Source organism: Crinia signifera, chromosome 5 (assembly GCF_055691185.1).
Source record: "Crinia signifera chromosome 5, ASM5569118v1, whole genome shotgun sequence".
Taxonomy (NCBI): Eukaryota; Metazoa; Chordata; class Amphibia; order Anura; family Myobatrachidae; genus Crinia; species Crinia signifera.
In genome coordinates, this window is record NC_139221.1 from 113,600,555 (window position 1) to 113,617,326 (window position 16,772).

Genomic DNA, 16,772 nt, shown 5'->3' on the forward strand with positions numbered 1-16,772 from the left:
ATAAGCTGTAGCTGTCCGGGTCTGTGCTCTTCAATTCCAACTTATAGCTTATCATGAATTACTAATGATTTCCAGCATCGGGGAAAAAATGATGAAACCTTGTCAGATGGTAGGGTATGTTCCCGCGGTGCATTTGGCAGACACGGATTCTGCACATCGGGATCGGATGCGACAAAACACGTGCAATTTGCACTATTTGTTATGTGATTTTTGACAATATAGTCAAAATCGATAGTTCATATTGCACAGTGTTTACACACCATTAGAGTTGTGGGTACTTATGTAGTAACTGGGCTGCCGATTTCTAAATCGGGTCGGATCGGGAGATCGCATCGCATCGCATGCGACCATGCGATTCGATGCGATGCGATGCGATGCGATGACCCGATTTTTCCATAGGAATCAATGTTAAAATGGACTGAGTCCATTTTAACATGGAATTCAATGGGAAAAATGGGTCCTTTTCATACCCCTACTATCCAAGTGGGCATGGAGTTGGATATAAACCTGTGGCGAGCGTAGCGAGCCACCGAGCCCGAAGCGTGGCGAGCGCAGCGAGCCCCGCGAGGGGACGCAGAATACTGTTTAAGAAATCTGCGTCCCCTCGCGGGGCTCGCTGCGCTCGCCACGCTTCGGGCTCGGTGGCTCGCTACGCTCGCCACAGGTTTATATCCAACTCCATGCCCACTTGGATAGTAGGGGTATGAAAAGGACCCCTTTTTCCCATTGAATTACATGTTAAAATAGACTTGGTCCATTTTAACATGTAATTCAATGGGAAAAAGGGGTCCTTTTCATACCCCTACTATCCAAGTGGGCATGGAGTTGGATATAAACCTGTGGCGAGCGTAGCGAGCCACCGAGCCCGAAGCGTGGCGAGCGCAGCGAGCCCCGCGAGGGGACGCAGAATACTGTTTAAGAAATCTGCGTCCCCTCGCGGGGCTCGCTGCGCTCGCCACGCTTCGGGCTCGGTGGCTCGCTGCGCTCGCCACAGGTTTATATCCAACTCCATGCCCACTTGGATAGTAGGGGTATGAAAAACACATATCTCACTCAATCTCACTTGCATCTGACACATTAATGACAACTGTAGTTAAGGATTAATGATATATTTGTGACAGAAAATAAAGCAAACAAACAAATTAATGTGACTTATTAAGCAATGTTAAGGCATGCAAGATACGGCCAAATACATCATCGCCAGCTAGGGACTTGCGCCATACAAATTCGGTCATGTAGCTGGTCAGATTGCTGCGAGCTGTTCCACGATGGAACTTATTCCTCCACTTGACACAACCCCATAAACGTTCTATGTTCTGGGTGTGTGCCCCACTTTCTGGATCCACAAAGTTGAAGCGGTGGTTCACCCTGGCATGAGTGTAGCCAGCCGCCTCCAAATCAGTGGTTCGGTATGCTCGCCAGCAATCCGACATCACAGTGGACCCAGGTTCGATGTTAGCTTGAATAGCAGCCATCAGGGTTGCAGCATCTCTCTGGGCAACTGGCAGCATGAAGCATTGCCCAGTCTCTCTGCAGACACCGCCGAACACCCATTGCTGGGGAAGTAGTCGGCCCACATTGGACTTACGACGGACAAAAAGAGTCTCATCCACCTCGACCACTTTTCCTGGGCCTCCAATCTTGCGCTGCGGCTGAGCAAGAATATCCTGTTCACAGGCCTGACGCATAAACGCATTATATGCGACCACTGTCTTGATTGACAGATTCAGTTCCTTTTGACACAACTCCACTGATGTCAACTCCTGGCTCCACAAATATATGAAACGGACAATTGTGACAAAAGGGAGTCGGCACCCAGGACTAAATAGCGCAGCACGAACACTTTTTTTCTTGCCGCAAGCCTTGATATAACACCGCCACTTTTGATCAGCCATGTTCAGGCGCATGGGATGCCCGTTGTCGCAGGTGGCTGTGGTGGGCAGAAGGCCATGTTGCTGCAGGAAAAGAACAGCAGCTTCTTCAGTCTGCGGCAATGTAAACAGCCTTGCCGACGACGCAGCTGCTGACGTGGAAGCTGTAGCCATATCCGTATCCAAATCTCCTCCAAAATCACCTCTCTCAAAACAGCACTTTCTCCTCTCAAACACCCTCACATTTTACTCCTCCCTAACCTCCTAAAATACCCTTTCTCCCAATTTTTGCCACCTGTGCCAAAGCCTAAATTAAAAATTAGGTGCAATAGGTGAAAAATCGGGCCCATCGCATCGGATCGCATCGCATCGGATCGCATGCGATTTGGTTGTATGCGATGCGATGCGATGCGATATCGCATCGCATCGCATCGGATTGTATGCCTTAACTTAAGGCATACAATCCAAAAATCGGCAGCCCAGATACTACATAAGTACCGAGTTGTGTACTAGTTGTTAGATGTGTACCTTTACAGTATACACCTTACGTATATAGTGTTCATTCTAGCACCAGCCATCTTTGAAAACCCATGCAGTTCCTCTTCCCTGCCTGGGTTGTCGCTTTCACTAGTATACAGAAAGTTATTTAATGGTGATTTTTTTTTGCCACTGGTTAAATAGAGTTCAGTGTGCTGATTTGATAATACTTAATGATAATATCATCTAATACAGTGCATTTTTTTTATTATTTTAACAATATTTCAGCATATTAGTGTTTATTTTATCTTAAATATATATAATCTTTATTATGTTAGGTTATGTTTGTGGTACTACGTAATATATCTATGTAACATTAATGTTCTGTTAATATATGGGAAAGATAAGTTCACCATAATAGCTATTATTATGTATCAATCAATCATAGTTGACCTATAGATCAGATAAAGTGGGGTTATACATGATCTCCCTACTGATACTGTTTTAGAACAATGTAAGTGTATAGATCTACCTTTATGCAATCTTAGTCTGCCTTACAATGTTCTTTCATTGGACACACAATGTCGTTGGTCTGATTTTGTGCTGAGGAAGAAGTGTGTCTGTACAGCTGGACCTCCTCTGTGTGGGTATTTTTCTTCAGGATCTTGCCTTCAGTTCAGTGGAGCGAGGTCATCCAGTATTTACACCATGGCTGGAACACAGGTTTAGTATTGAGTGGTTCTTGCATGGGACAGCTTGGTCTGCTTGGCCTCAATGCACAAAAGGCCCATGGCTGATGGCTATTTGTAGTGGATTATTGACTTTATTTGACTGTCTTATTTTAGTCTTATGCATTAATTGTAATGTACAATGAGCCCCAATTGCCTTGTATAAAAAAACGAGAAAAACAAGGAAGGACACAGAGTTAGTAGAGAAAACAGAACAAAAGTATACAAAGCATTAGTTACACAGTGAAGTAAAGCAATGAATGAAACGCATGAAGTACAGTATATGACACAATGTTATCGAGCATTGTTGTATCAGCCAATATGAAAAAAGTGTGTAGATAATTTGTGGTTATATTTTTTTAAGTAATCCAGGGTTGCCGACTTGCACAAGATCCTCTCCGGGAGAAGCCTGGAGAGGAATCTTTCATTACGAGTTCGGGGGCGGGGCTTAATGGTGACGTAATTAAGCCCCACCCCCATTACGCAAATAGCCGAAATATCTGATCTCCATGGAGGGGCTAAAATGACACGATTGTGCAATTTTAGCTCCGCCCCCTCCTCTGAGACCCGCGGATTGTGGCATTTAAATGCCGCGATCGGGGGGGGGGGGGGGGGGTCTCAGTGGGGGTCCCCCTGATTCCGGGATGGTTGCCCACCCTTCCGGGGGCCGGGAGGGGGGACCCGATTTTCGGGAGACTCCCGCAAATTCCGGGAGGGTCGGCAACCCTGAAGTAATCCCACAATAAAGAGATTTGTTGATTTGTGTCTTTTGGTGACAGATGTACAATACTGTATGTAACTGAACAGACCAACAAAAAAATACAGGCTGTATAATAGTAGTAGGAAAGGTAGTGTAAGAGCCATATGTAAGAAGCCACTTGCATGTGCAGCCTTCTATATGAGAAGCTAGTAACCCCCCCCCACACACACACACACACACACACACACACCTACACCTCTTTTCCTACAGTTAAGCAAGATGTGCTATATATTGCAATTCATTCAGCTTTGCAAAGCTCATTGTCAATTTAGTCTGTAAATGACCCAAATAATATAATGATTTGGGCCACTTATTTGGTGGCTAAGGGCCTGCTTCAGAGCTGATCGCTGATGTGAGAATGCCCAGATCAAGCGATTATCGAATGAATGCGCATGTGTATGGATTGTAGAGTGCGAACAGAAATAGAGGGTGGATCTAATCTTGTGGCAATTTGACTGACAGGAAGTCGGCGTTTGGGGGTGGTGACCTGCTGTTTTCTGGGAGTGTAAGAAAAAACACAGGTGTTTACAGGGAGGGTGTATGATGCCATCGCCGGCCTCAATCAGCCTGTTTCTGTCACAGAGTTGTGGAAACTTAAGCTGGCCATACATCAGAAAGATCGATCTTAAGATCGATTGCGCTCATGATTGTGTACAATTTCCCTTGAAATCCCCGGCAGTCCTTGGTGGTTTTTGGACACACAATCTATCATACAATCAGTCATACAATCCATCTGCTGTATGATTGTGCACACAAGATGTGCACACAATCTGCATACAATCCATCATACAATCAGTCATACAATCCATCTGATGATTGATTGTATGATTGTGTACACAAGATGTGCACACAATCTGCATACAATCCATCTTGCAATCAATTGAGATTGTATGATTGGGTACAATATCTTTCTGATGTATGGCCACCTTAACTCACATTTGCAGACTGGAAAAATAATTAGATGATTCAGGAATTGCTTATGGATTTGCCACAGGATATCGTATAGCAATGTTTTTGCCGATATTAAGTGTACGCACTGAACGATAGAGGGAGGGCTTTGCAGTGCCAGGTACACCAGTTAATATGCCACATCAGTTTTACAAGCAATATGACATTTAAGTCACGGAGAAAGCACATTTAGTCATGTTATGGCAACCAAGCCTTTACCACTAACTTCGATGATGTCATAAATTTACTCATGATGGATTTCCCAGAAGCTCAGTCAACCTGTTGTTCCACTTGTGATACACAGGCTGCTGTACTTCCCTTGTTCATTAGCAAGTGTACTTTGTAGCGTATGTAGTGGTATATCAAAAGTAATAATATACGTACGTACACCGCAAGTCTCGTTATCATTAAGGTTATTGAAATAAACAATCATACACCCCATATACTAATGTAACATGCAGTATCTAGACCTTCAGGTACCACCTTCATTATTGTCCACTGCTGTTATTAACAGTCAATGGGGGAAATGTACTAAGATGGGAGTTCTATTTCACATGGGGCGTTGCTATAGGCAACCAATCAGAATCAACTACTTTTTTTCACACTCCATTGCTCACCTCCACTTGGGCTAAGTAGTTTAGTAGTCACAAAAGAGTCCTGTATCTCTCGGATTACACGCAACTAGCAGAGGGTTACCTTTGTAAATATGTTTTAGAGGTATGTTAATGTGAGATATATTAATGAAGTACACATGTGCATACTGTACATAACTGTGGGGTTTATGTATTAGACAAATTGTCCATGAACCTTGCATAGGCTTATACTGTGAGTCTCTTCCTTCAGATCCTGTCCACAATGTTGTCCAAGTGCTTGAGAAGCAGTATCTGGAGGAGAAGAGAAATGCTCTGGAAGAACAGCGGCTTATGTATGAGCGAGAGCTAGAACAACTGCGTCAGCAGCTTTCCCCAGAGAGACAGCACCAGCACAGCAATGAGCGCCTATCCTACACCTCGCAAATAGCGCAGCAGAAAATGAGCATATGGGCTGAAGAGAGGTAATAACTTACCATTTAAGAGGCATATGGCTCAATTCATATTAATTTCCTATTCAATGCAAGTCATACTTTATTTAGAAGATAAAGGCCGTTATTCAATCATTTTCGGGTTTTTTTCACTAGGGGAAAAAAAAGCAATGATTCGCCAATCCGTATTCAATCTTGAGCATTTTTGAGTACATTTCCATCTTCACTCTTTTCTGGGTGAAAACGAATGCAAGAACTGCCACGAATTCGACAAAACACGCGGATCTGCGTCAAATTTGCCAATAAGTGTGGTTTTTGCAGGTGCCAGATTTTTCACCTGGTAAAAATTTGGCACATGTGGAATACCCCCCAAAAATGGAGTAAGCCACCTGTCTATGTGTAACTGACATACTGGGTTGATACCATGAGTTAGATATTGTAACATGAATGGCTTTCCCCCCCAGCGATCATCGCTGTCAATATACGCTGGGCAAAATCACCCAGTGTGTATGGACCTTTATGGCATGGCTAGTGCAGTATAGCTGCCAATTAATCACCCCTTTATCACTTTACCAGGCTTCATACACCTGCCCCACTGGGTGAAATGTAATAGAGTGTGAGCATCAGAAAGTGAGAGATAAGAGAAATCTCCAGTGTTTTTTTTAAAGCGGCAATCATTTACTCAGCAAAATCAAACTGGTTTTGCAGTGGAAATGATTGCCGCTTTAAAACCCCTGGAGATTTCTTACCACATCTCTCACTTTCTGATTCTCTCGCCCTATTACATTTCACCTGATGTTTCTTACCCTAATAAGGTGGTGTGCATAATGGCATGCAACACAGTATACTAGGAAATGCTATCTTATTACACAAGAGGACAAGTTCACATACTATAGGTAAAGCTGCTGCAAATTATTTAACCTGATGGGACATACTGATGGCATAGAGAAGTTATTAAAAAAACATAGATATATGTTAGGTTGGAGATATGCTACAATTGTGTGTAATGTCTGCTCTTATTGGGTACAGTGGCTTTCCTTGTAAATCATTGTAATTGCAGATAAATAAAGTCTTGCATTCTAGTTGCATAAGCCTTTAAATAGTCAGCCAGACCAGCTAATGTTACTGATTGTTTATAACACTGGGGACTAGAAAAATGATATATATATATATATATATATATATATATATATATATATATATATAGATATCTATATATATATATATCTATATAGATATATATATATCTATATATATATATCTATATAGATATATATCTATATCTATATAGATATATATCTATATAGATATATATATATATATATATATATATATATATATAGTAGTCGACAGGAACAGAGGCGGCACTCAGCGGTCTTAGTAAAAAAACTTATTTAATCACAGCAAAGTGAATGTCCAACGTTTCGGAGCAAACGTGCTCCTTTTTCAAGGAGCACGTTTGCTCCGAAACGTTGGACATTCACTTTGCTGTGATTAAATAAGTTTTTTTACTAAGACCGCTGAGTGCCGCCTCTGTTCCTGTCGAGTACTAGAAATCTACTCGGGAAGGCACCATCGGCAGTTGGTTACTATTCAGGCAAGAGTGCCGGGCTGACCCCGTGGACTATATATATATATATAGATATATATATAATGCAGATCTTTTATTTGAATGCAAACTTTCCATAGACATCCTTCTAAACCAGGGGTCCTCAAACTGGGGCCCTACAGATGTTGTAAAACTACAAATCCCAGCATGCCTTGCCAAAGTTTTGCTATAAGGGAGTGTTAAAACTGTGGCAAGGCATGCTGGGATTTGTAGTTTCACAACATCTGGAGGGCCGCAGTTTGAGGACCCATGTTCTAAACCATGATGGGGTCTAACTATTCTATACAGTACATGCCTACAGAGTGGAAACTAACTTTGTGTTGCTGCACTGATAGTCATTAAGTGCCTATTAGGGAGCATTTGTGCATTTTAAAGCAGCAACATATTTCAAGGCTTACTAAACCAATGGCAGAGCAAACAAAGTGCCACATGCACATGTAAAAAAAAACAATTGAATACTGCCCCATGATTCAGGTTAAAGTGAGCAGTATTTCGCCTTTCTCTGGAAACTGAATGCAGTGTAGGAAGAAAAGCTGATCCATATGAAAAGAGGGCTACTGAGTCACCCAGTACTGCAAACGCTATGCCTTCTGGGATTTTTGGCAAAATAAAGTTAAAATACAGAAACACATAAAATAGGTGGAGCAGAGATTTAAAGAATAACATTGAGGACATAAAACATTCAGTAGGTATGACTAGAATGGCTGGGACACATACATGTATATTTAATGCCAAAGGGCGAGCTATGATGGTGCACAGTGCCAATAGCTCACCGTCATAGCCCGTGGTCAGTATTCAACTGACCCCCCTTCACTCGCTGGTTCTTTTTAGCAAGTTGGAATCAGCGAGTGCGGCTGTCAAAACGGCAAACCTCACCGTTCCGGGGAATCAAGGATTTCCTCAGAACATAGAATACGGCAAACAGCCGGCAAGGGAGTTAGACAGCGAGGATGGCTTGTTTTCGGTGATCCTCGCTGAAAACAAGCCATCCTCACCGCGCAAACCCCCTTGCCGGCTGTATTGAATATCACCCATAGAGATTGATTAAAAAGGGAGCCTTACACTTAAATGAGAATGAATGCTGAGGTTTCTGAGGAGTGACATGTTGTCCATGCTTTCATAATATGCTCTACATTGCAGGGATGAACTGTTCAGACAGAGTCTTTCTAAGCTCAGGGAGCAGATAGTCAAGGCTAACACATTGGTAAGAGAAGCCAACTATCTGGCGGAGGAAATGAGTAAATGCACAGACTATCAGGTCACGCTTCAAATCCCAGCAGTCAACCTCAGCGCCAACCGTAAGGTTAGTGGATGAAACATCGAAGAGGCCGTTTATTAATGTGTTATGCTAGATGTATAGTTTTTAAACATATGTTACAAAGTGTGTGTTTTTGTTGAATACACTATTATGGTTATTTTGGGTATCTGTTTTGTGTGAACACAAGAGGTTTATACAATAATTAACATATTTCCTTAAGTTATATGTTTAGCTTAAGGAAGCTATATGTTACATTTTTACTTCCTATAGATACAGAAACACATATAGTATAGTGGATTACAGTAAGTTGGTAGCGTGCCTGGTTAATATTAACCATTGAATAATACAGATGTATTGGTAACCTCACAGACTGTATTTTAGTAAATAATTATTAAAGACATTTATCTGGTGATGTATGGGTTGATGCATATAGCGCTGAAAACATTGAGTTATCCCATATCTTTTATTTAACACACAAACATATAAATGGTAACACATACTGGGGCAGATGTATTAAGCCGTGCAAAGAGATAAACTGGGAAGGAGATAAAGTACCAGCCAATCAGTGTGTTTGAAATGTGACAGTTGTGAGTTGATTGGCTGGTGCGTTATCTCCTTCCACTTTATCTCCAGTTTATCTCTTCACCAGGCTTAATACATCTGACCCACTGTAGCCTACTGATTCATTCATACACTGCAGTAGCATTTAATATATAGTGTATTGTTTTTAATGTCACCAATCCTCTGTTGTCAGAGAGGAGCGATAGTAAGTGAACCAGCCATCCAGGTTAGGCGGAAATGTAAAGGCACACAAGTTTGGACCATTGAAAAGTTGGAGAACAAGCTCATCGATATGCGGGATTCTTATCAAGAATGGAAAGAAGGACCGATTGAGGTAATGGCTATTATGTCATAGGCAAGAGAGCTATATAACACCTGTTTTTTTCCCCATGGCTGTCTGTGGTCTGTATACACCATTAACTTTATTGAATACTGCTGCTATAAAAACAATTAGATAAACAAAAACCTTCATTTCATACAGAGTAGCACTACACTCCATGTATTCCTACTTAATGTTTGTAATACACACACCTTTGGGCTGATACGTGGCAGCAGTTACATTAAACACAAACATATTACAAGGAGTAATAACACACCTGCCTAAAATGTAAGAAAACACATTGGCAGGTATTCAATGTTTGTACTGGGGGGAGGCAGCGAATCCTGTGTAGGATTCGCTGCACTTTCGCCCCAATTCTCCCTGTAGGGAGATTCGCTGGGCAGCCTCCTGTCCGCCCTGGTGGCAAATTTTAACACCCCCCCCCCCCCCTGGCGAATGCCGCCGGGGAGCTGGGGGACGGCTGCAGGCAGGGAGATGGAAGCCTCCCTGCCTGCGCCGGACACTGTGGGGGTGAAGGAGGGCTGTGGGGGACACAGGGAGAGCCCCCCAGAGCTGGCAGGGGGCTGTGCTAGGGAGCCGCTACACACTGGTCCCAATCGGGATCAGTGTGCAGTGAATATATGAATATTAATGAGAGGCTCCCGGTTCGGCCCCCTGCTGGTGAATGTGTAAAAAATATATATATATATTGTTTAAATAAAAATAATAAAAAATTAAAATATATTCATGTGCTGCAAGCACATGAATAAAAATAGCATCCCCCTTCACAGAAAAAAACCCCAGATTTTTGGACACCAAAATAAAAATAAAAAACGCTTTATTTTCAAAGAACACATTCCAGTTCACCAAAAAAAGATGACGAATGTAAAATGGAGAATCCGGGGGAAAATCACTGGAGAAAGCAGTTCTCCACTTCAGCATTGAATACACTCTCGGCGAATTCCACTAAAAACCCAATTGAAAACCACTGGCGAATCCCGGAGAATCACAAACAGAGAATCGCCAGACATTCGCTCTTCATTTGCAGCGAATTGTGACCATTGAATAGGGCGAATTGTTTTTTCTGAGAGAAAATTCGCTGTAAACCCGGCGAATTGCCTGATTCCCCAGAAAATATGGAGAATCAGAGGCATTGAATACTGGCCATTATGTGGTTATTCAATCTCGGATTCCAACTGTCGGTACATTCTGACAGTCGGAATCCTGGCCCGTTTTCGCTCTTCTCGACAAGCGACTCAAAAGGCTGAATTCAATGATAAAGCTGCTAGTGGAGCAGGGGAATGTGTTATGTGTCATCACTGGCCTGAGGACTGCTTTGTTGGGGATAAGCCTAAGAATCATCCTATCTAAGGAGGACGCTATTCACTTTTGTAAGGAGGACTTTCTCTGTTAGAGGATCTGCACTTCAACCAGGAAGCTGATTGCTGAATTTTCACAAGGCGATATGGGACTGCATTCCATCCAAGGATAATATCCACTCGATTTGTGGCGAACAGCTTGGTAATTATTAAATACCTCCAAAGAAACCCCCTACACCTCCAGCAAAAATGATAAAAATTAAGGCTATATATATGCCCCTAAGCCGATTACAGATTGATGTGGCTCAAGTCATACCTCAGGCCTTTTCGCATAACCATGCTTTTTAAAATATTGGGAATTTATTCTGTTTATTTATGATTATACAGGTTGAGTATCCTTTATCCGTACATCCCTTATCCGAATTATTCCAAAAACCGTGGTTTTTGGAATCATTCGAATTTTTTTTTTTTTTAACCCCCCTAACCCTCTTTTCATACTTACCAAGTCCCCGGGCGTCCACAGCAGGCCTCCGGCATCTTCTCCAGGGTCTCCAGCGGTCCCAGGAATGCATTGCGCGAGTGTGCGCGCGCGCCGGTGACGTCACCGGTGCGCGCGCACACTCGCGCAATGCATTCCTGGGACCGCTGGAGACCCAGAGAAGATGGCGGAGGCCTGCTGTGGACGCCCGGGGACTGCGTGGATGCCAAGGGACCACCGGACACCATCAGGGGACAGGTAAGTATGCTTAAAAAAAAATATTCCAAAAACCGAAAAATTCCCCTATCCGGAATGCTCGTGGTCCCGAGCATTTCGGATAGGGGATACTCAACCTGTATATGCATATTAAAAATTGTTTACATTTTATTAAACATTGTTCAGCACTGCTTTGTATGCTAATGTGATTTACACAATAGCATGGTATTGAATTCAATGTTCCGCCTGTTGAGTGTCGAAAAGTGGGCTTCTCAGCGAAAACGGTCGTAGATTGTTGAGAAACGGCTGCAAATGCCACAATCCATGGCCATTTCCGACAAAAAAAGAAACAACTTTTTTTGAAAGTCAATCTGTTTTGTCGAAATATACATTCAGTGCTGGCGGAAACAGCAGGATTGAATATAGCGCCTGACATTGAATACCCCCTATATACTTTATGAGCTAAAACATTATTACAATGAGTAATAATATGCCTGCCGGCCTAAAAGGAAAGGAAAACTTGATATAACGCTGTGTTTTGCGTTGAATTAAGTTCATGTATGAATGCACTTAAACGATGCTTATTGATGTACAAGTCCTGGCTTTTACAGTTACCACTGGAAAATGTATCCTGTACCTACTTTTGCAGCATTACAGGTCTAACTGAAAATGTGCATGGTCTAACTCTGTACCTTACAGTCCACCCAACTAATAGATTTGGACGGTGATGGCTAACCTTGACACTCCAGCTGTTGTTGAACTACACACCCCAGCAGGTCCTGCTTCAGTTTTACTATTTGACCATGCTAAAACTGGTGCAGAGCATGCTGGGATGTATAGTTCAGCCACAGCTGGAGTGTCAAGGTTAGCCATCACTGGTTTAGAATACTGTCATTTTTCTGTTTTTCTTTAAATACTACTGTTTGCTTTAGCTTTATTTATGTCTGTTTATTGCATTTCTCAAAACTTACCTAAAAAAGTACTTGTACCTGTACATTCCTATAAAAGCATTTTCCATAAAGCTGCTATGTAGAAGGCATCTAATTAAAATCACAGTATAACGTATATAAGTGGTGGTGTCACCTCCCTCATGAGTTCCGTGGATTGAAGTCTATTGCTACTAGAACGGTTTGCAGTCATATAGGGGGTTATTCTAGTCCATTCTTTCTGACAAAATCCTTCTTAGATGGACAAAACCATATGCACTGCGGGTGGGGCAGATGTAACTTGTGCAGAGAGAATTAGATTCGGGTGGGGTTTTTCTTCAAAGTGAGATCTCTATTGAAGTGTAAAATTATGCAGTCAGTATTTTCCCTGCACAGAAACAAAATAACTCACCCAAATCTAATTCTCTCTGCACATGTTACATCTGCCCCCCTGCAGTGCACATGGTTTTGTCCATCTAAGAAGGATTTTGTCAGAAAGAATGAACTAGAATAAAACCCATAGTCTCTTGCACCTCATTTTACCATATGTAAGCAACGTACAATAAACATGTGGCTCTTGTGGTCATTTAAAATGGATGTTCAGTAATCCTCAAATCCTCTGAGGGTCCGCCAAATGTGTAGGTCATCACTGTATTGAGGTTAAAATATTTTTTATAGCAGCACTCCTGTAATCTTTAAAAAATAAAGAAATTATAACTTATACCAAAAATAAACACAAACTGTACTTATCTAAACCAGTATTGTGAATAGGATGAAGTTATTCTCAGATCCAACTGAAGAATGTATCACTGTACAAATTCACTCCAAAATCTAAGCAGGACCACTTTATCACAATTTATCATACTGATAAGAAACACACGTGCTATGTTAAACATATCAAAGAGCTTAGCTTAATAAAAATCAGGACCCCACACAGTTCACGTTTTCTAGGTAACCTGGCAGGTGCACTTATTACTGACTGACTACATCATCAAAATCGCTTATAATGTGTCCTCGAATCGCCCCGTGTCTACACAAAATCGCTTAGATGAATCACCCCGTGGTTACATGGCTTTAGGATACTTTATCCAGGTTCATCATTGAAGTACATTATGGTGCCATATAGTGCCGGTCATACCTTGCTAGTTGTTCTAGGACAGGGATATTTAACATGCATCCCTCAAGCTGCTGTGGAAATTCACATTGAAATGCAACAGTTTTAGCATGCCCTAATAGGTAATATGTGTCAGGACATAGCTAAAGGGAGACATGCTAATTACCCTTGATCTTAGGATATCTTGTGTGAATCACACTGTGCATGCCCAGCTCGTGCATAGCTGCTTTACATGAGTTAAGAAAAGTTATTGACAGATGGTTGCGCAATAAAATCAAGTGCAGCTATACCCAAATTCACAGCGGTAGAAACACCAGAAACTACCAGAAAGATATAGACAATTTGTGGGTGGTTTGTGAATAAGATGGATAGCGCTCAAGATAACTATATTCAGAGGTTAATCAAACCTCAGGTATATTACCAAAACCACATACACCTTGTATTACTCGATGGTCATATGGCTGGTACACACAGGTCCCTCTTTTCTCCCCTATTAAACAAGCAGGGGAGACACAATAGAACAGGACATAGTGCAGATCAATAATGTAAAAAAATTTAATACAACAGTTGCACTTACAATAAAATGATTGATAAAAGCATGAGACAAGCAATCCTCGTGGCAAAGCAGCATACAGCTGTCAGGGGTAGAAGTCCTCTCAAGCTGGGTTCACCGGTCCGGAATCGGATAGCCACAGTTCAGGGTCCAACTTCTATCAGGATGTGCCGCTTGCGGGATATGCCAGTCCAAAGGTGTAAACGATGGCACGCTTGACACGTTTCGGAATTTATATTCCTTCTTCAGAAGCATGCTGCTTTGCCACGAGGATTGCTTGTCTCATGCTTTTATCAATCATTTTATTGTAAGTGCAACTGTTGTATTAAATTTTTTTACATTATTGATCTGCACTATGTCCTGTTCTATTGTGTCTCCCCTGCTTGTTTAATAGGGGAGAAAAGAGGGACCTGTGTGTACCAGCCATATGACCATCGAGTAATACAAGGTGTATGTGGTTTTGGTAATATACCTGAGGTTTGATTAACCTCTGAATATAGTTATCTTGAGCGCTATCCATCTTATTCACAAACCACCCACAAATTGCTTTACATGAGTGCCACTTACACCACCTGCTGGAGACTGGAAGTGTTGATGTGGAAATTCTAATTAAGTATAAGATACAATAGTAGACTGAGGAAAATGTAAAATTGTAATAATTGAAACATTAGTGTCTGCGTATAATACTGTTGATTTTTTTATAAAGTTGTTTTTTATTAACAAGAAAAACAGTCATACAGCGTGTTCATCATTTCGCATATATATAACATACATCATACAATCAAACAACTCAAGCATGGTGTAGAGTCAGACAGAGCAAGAGCATACATGGCAGCAACGCCATGACCATACAGATAATAAAACCTTAGAATACATAGAGATCGATAGTACGTCCCATCCGTAAGTGGGTATCAAGCTCAATGTAATGATATCATTTGACCGCATCCAGACAAACATAAATTTCCACAATTTTTTCAATCTTAACCCTCCCCCATTACTAAACAATATTTAACAAACCTGCCCCATCCAACCAAAACCCCTTTAAACAATAATGAACTAACTGAATGTCTGACCGAATGGCATCTTTAGTGTTATGTTCAAAGATTATTACAATCTTGTGTGTCTATTAAGAAATATATTTTCTTAGTAATATTAATAAAGTCAATTAAACAAAAATGCCATTGTTTTAGAAAGGTGTAACCTGGCACTAGCTGTGCATATGAAAAAAATTTGAACGGTTACTATGGGCTACCTTTACCAAAAAGGCACGGTGAGGTGCAGGACTAAACTAAGTGGTCAGGTAGACCTACAAAAAGGAAGTACAAAAGATGAGTGGGGGAATGCAGTAGCTGTCAGAAATTGCATCAATGTTAATCAATAAGGAGTAATATTTAATATGGTTTCACAGGCCACAGTATTATGTGGGCTATAATATCCATAATGGTACGCAATAGGGTGCTTTCTTTCTTACTGTACATGTTATTCTAATAAAAACCTAAAGAGATAACATGAGAACTATGAGGCTATAAGAGAAGACAATAGTATCCACTGTTTAGAAAACTGCTTAAGGTCAGGATTGTGCTCACACTTCATATATAATACACACACAAAAACGTATACATAAAAGGACATATAGAGACCTACTTATATGCAGGGAAATGGTTCCTCTGTTGGTACGTAGGATGTACGCTCTCCAACTGTGATATTCTCAGATATATGTGTGTGTGTGTGTGTGTGACACACCTGTCTATATAAGATCTCACACTTGACAGTGCATGTCAGGGCACAAACCAAGCATGAAGTCAAAGGAATTGTCTGTAGTCCTGCAAGACAGGATTGTCTTGAGGCACAAATCTGTGGAAGGGTACAGGACAATATCTGCTGCTTAGAACGTCCCAATGAGCACAGTGACCTCCATCATCTGTAAATTTAAAGTTCGGAACCAACAGGACTCTTCCTAGAACTGACTGGCCATCTAACCTGAGTGATCGGGGGAGAAGGGAGGTAACCAAGAACCCGATAGTCACTCTGTCAGAGCTACAGCATTCCTCTGTGGGGAGAGGAGAACCTTCCAGAAGGACAACAATCTCTGCAGCAATCCACCAATCAGGCCTGTATGGAAGAATGGCCAGATATAAGCCACTCCTTAATAAAAATACACATGGCAGCCCATCTGGAGTATGACAAAATGCACCTGAAGGACTCTGACCATGAGAAAGTAAATTCTCTGGTATCATGAGACAAAGATTGAACTCTTTGGTGTGAATTCCAGGCATGATGTTTGGAGGAAACCAGGCACTGCTCATCACCAGGCCAATTCCATCCCTACAGTAAAGCATGGTGGTGGCAGCATCATGCTATGGGGATGTTTTTCAGTAGCGGGAACTGGGAGACTATTCAGGATAGAGGGAAAGATGAAAGCATCAATATACAGAGACATCCTGGTTCAAAACCTGCTGCAGAGCGCTCTTGAGCTCAGACTGGTACGACGGTTCATCTTACAGCAGGACAATGACCCTAAGCACACAGACAAGATATCAAAGGAGTGGCTTCAGGACAACTCTGTGAATGTCTCTGAGTGGCCCAGGCAGAGCCCAGACTTGAATCCAATTGA

General features: G+C 41.8%; 1 protein-coding gene across 5 annotated transcripts in view; it reads left to right on the plus strand.

Moving 5' to 3' along the window:
* KIF13A (kinesin family member 13A) overlaps positions 1 to 16,772 on the plus strand; it is a 217,877-nt gene that overhangs the window by 148,360 nt on the left and 52,745 nt on the right. For all 5 annotated transcript variants that reach the window (XM_083187859.1, XM_083187862.1, XM_083187860.1 and 2 more), the window contains exons 17-19: positions 5,628 to 5,838; positions 8,555 to 8,717; positions 9,427 to 9,567. In XM_083187859.1, coding sequence (XP_083043985.1) covers positions 5,628 to 5,838; positions 8,555 to 8,717; positions 9,427 to 9,567 — 515 coding nt within the window. The remainder of the gene's footprint in view (positions 1 to 5,627; positions 5,839 to 8,554; positions 8,718 to 9,426; positions 9,568 to 16,772) is intronic.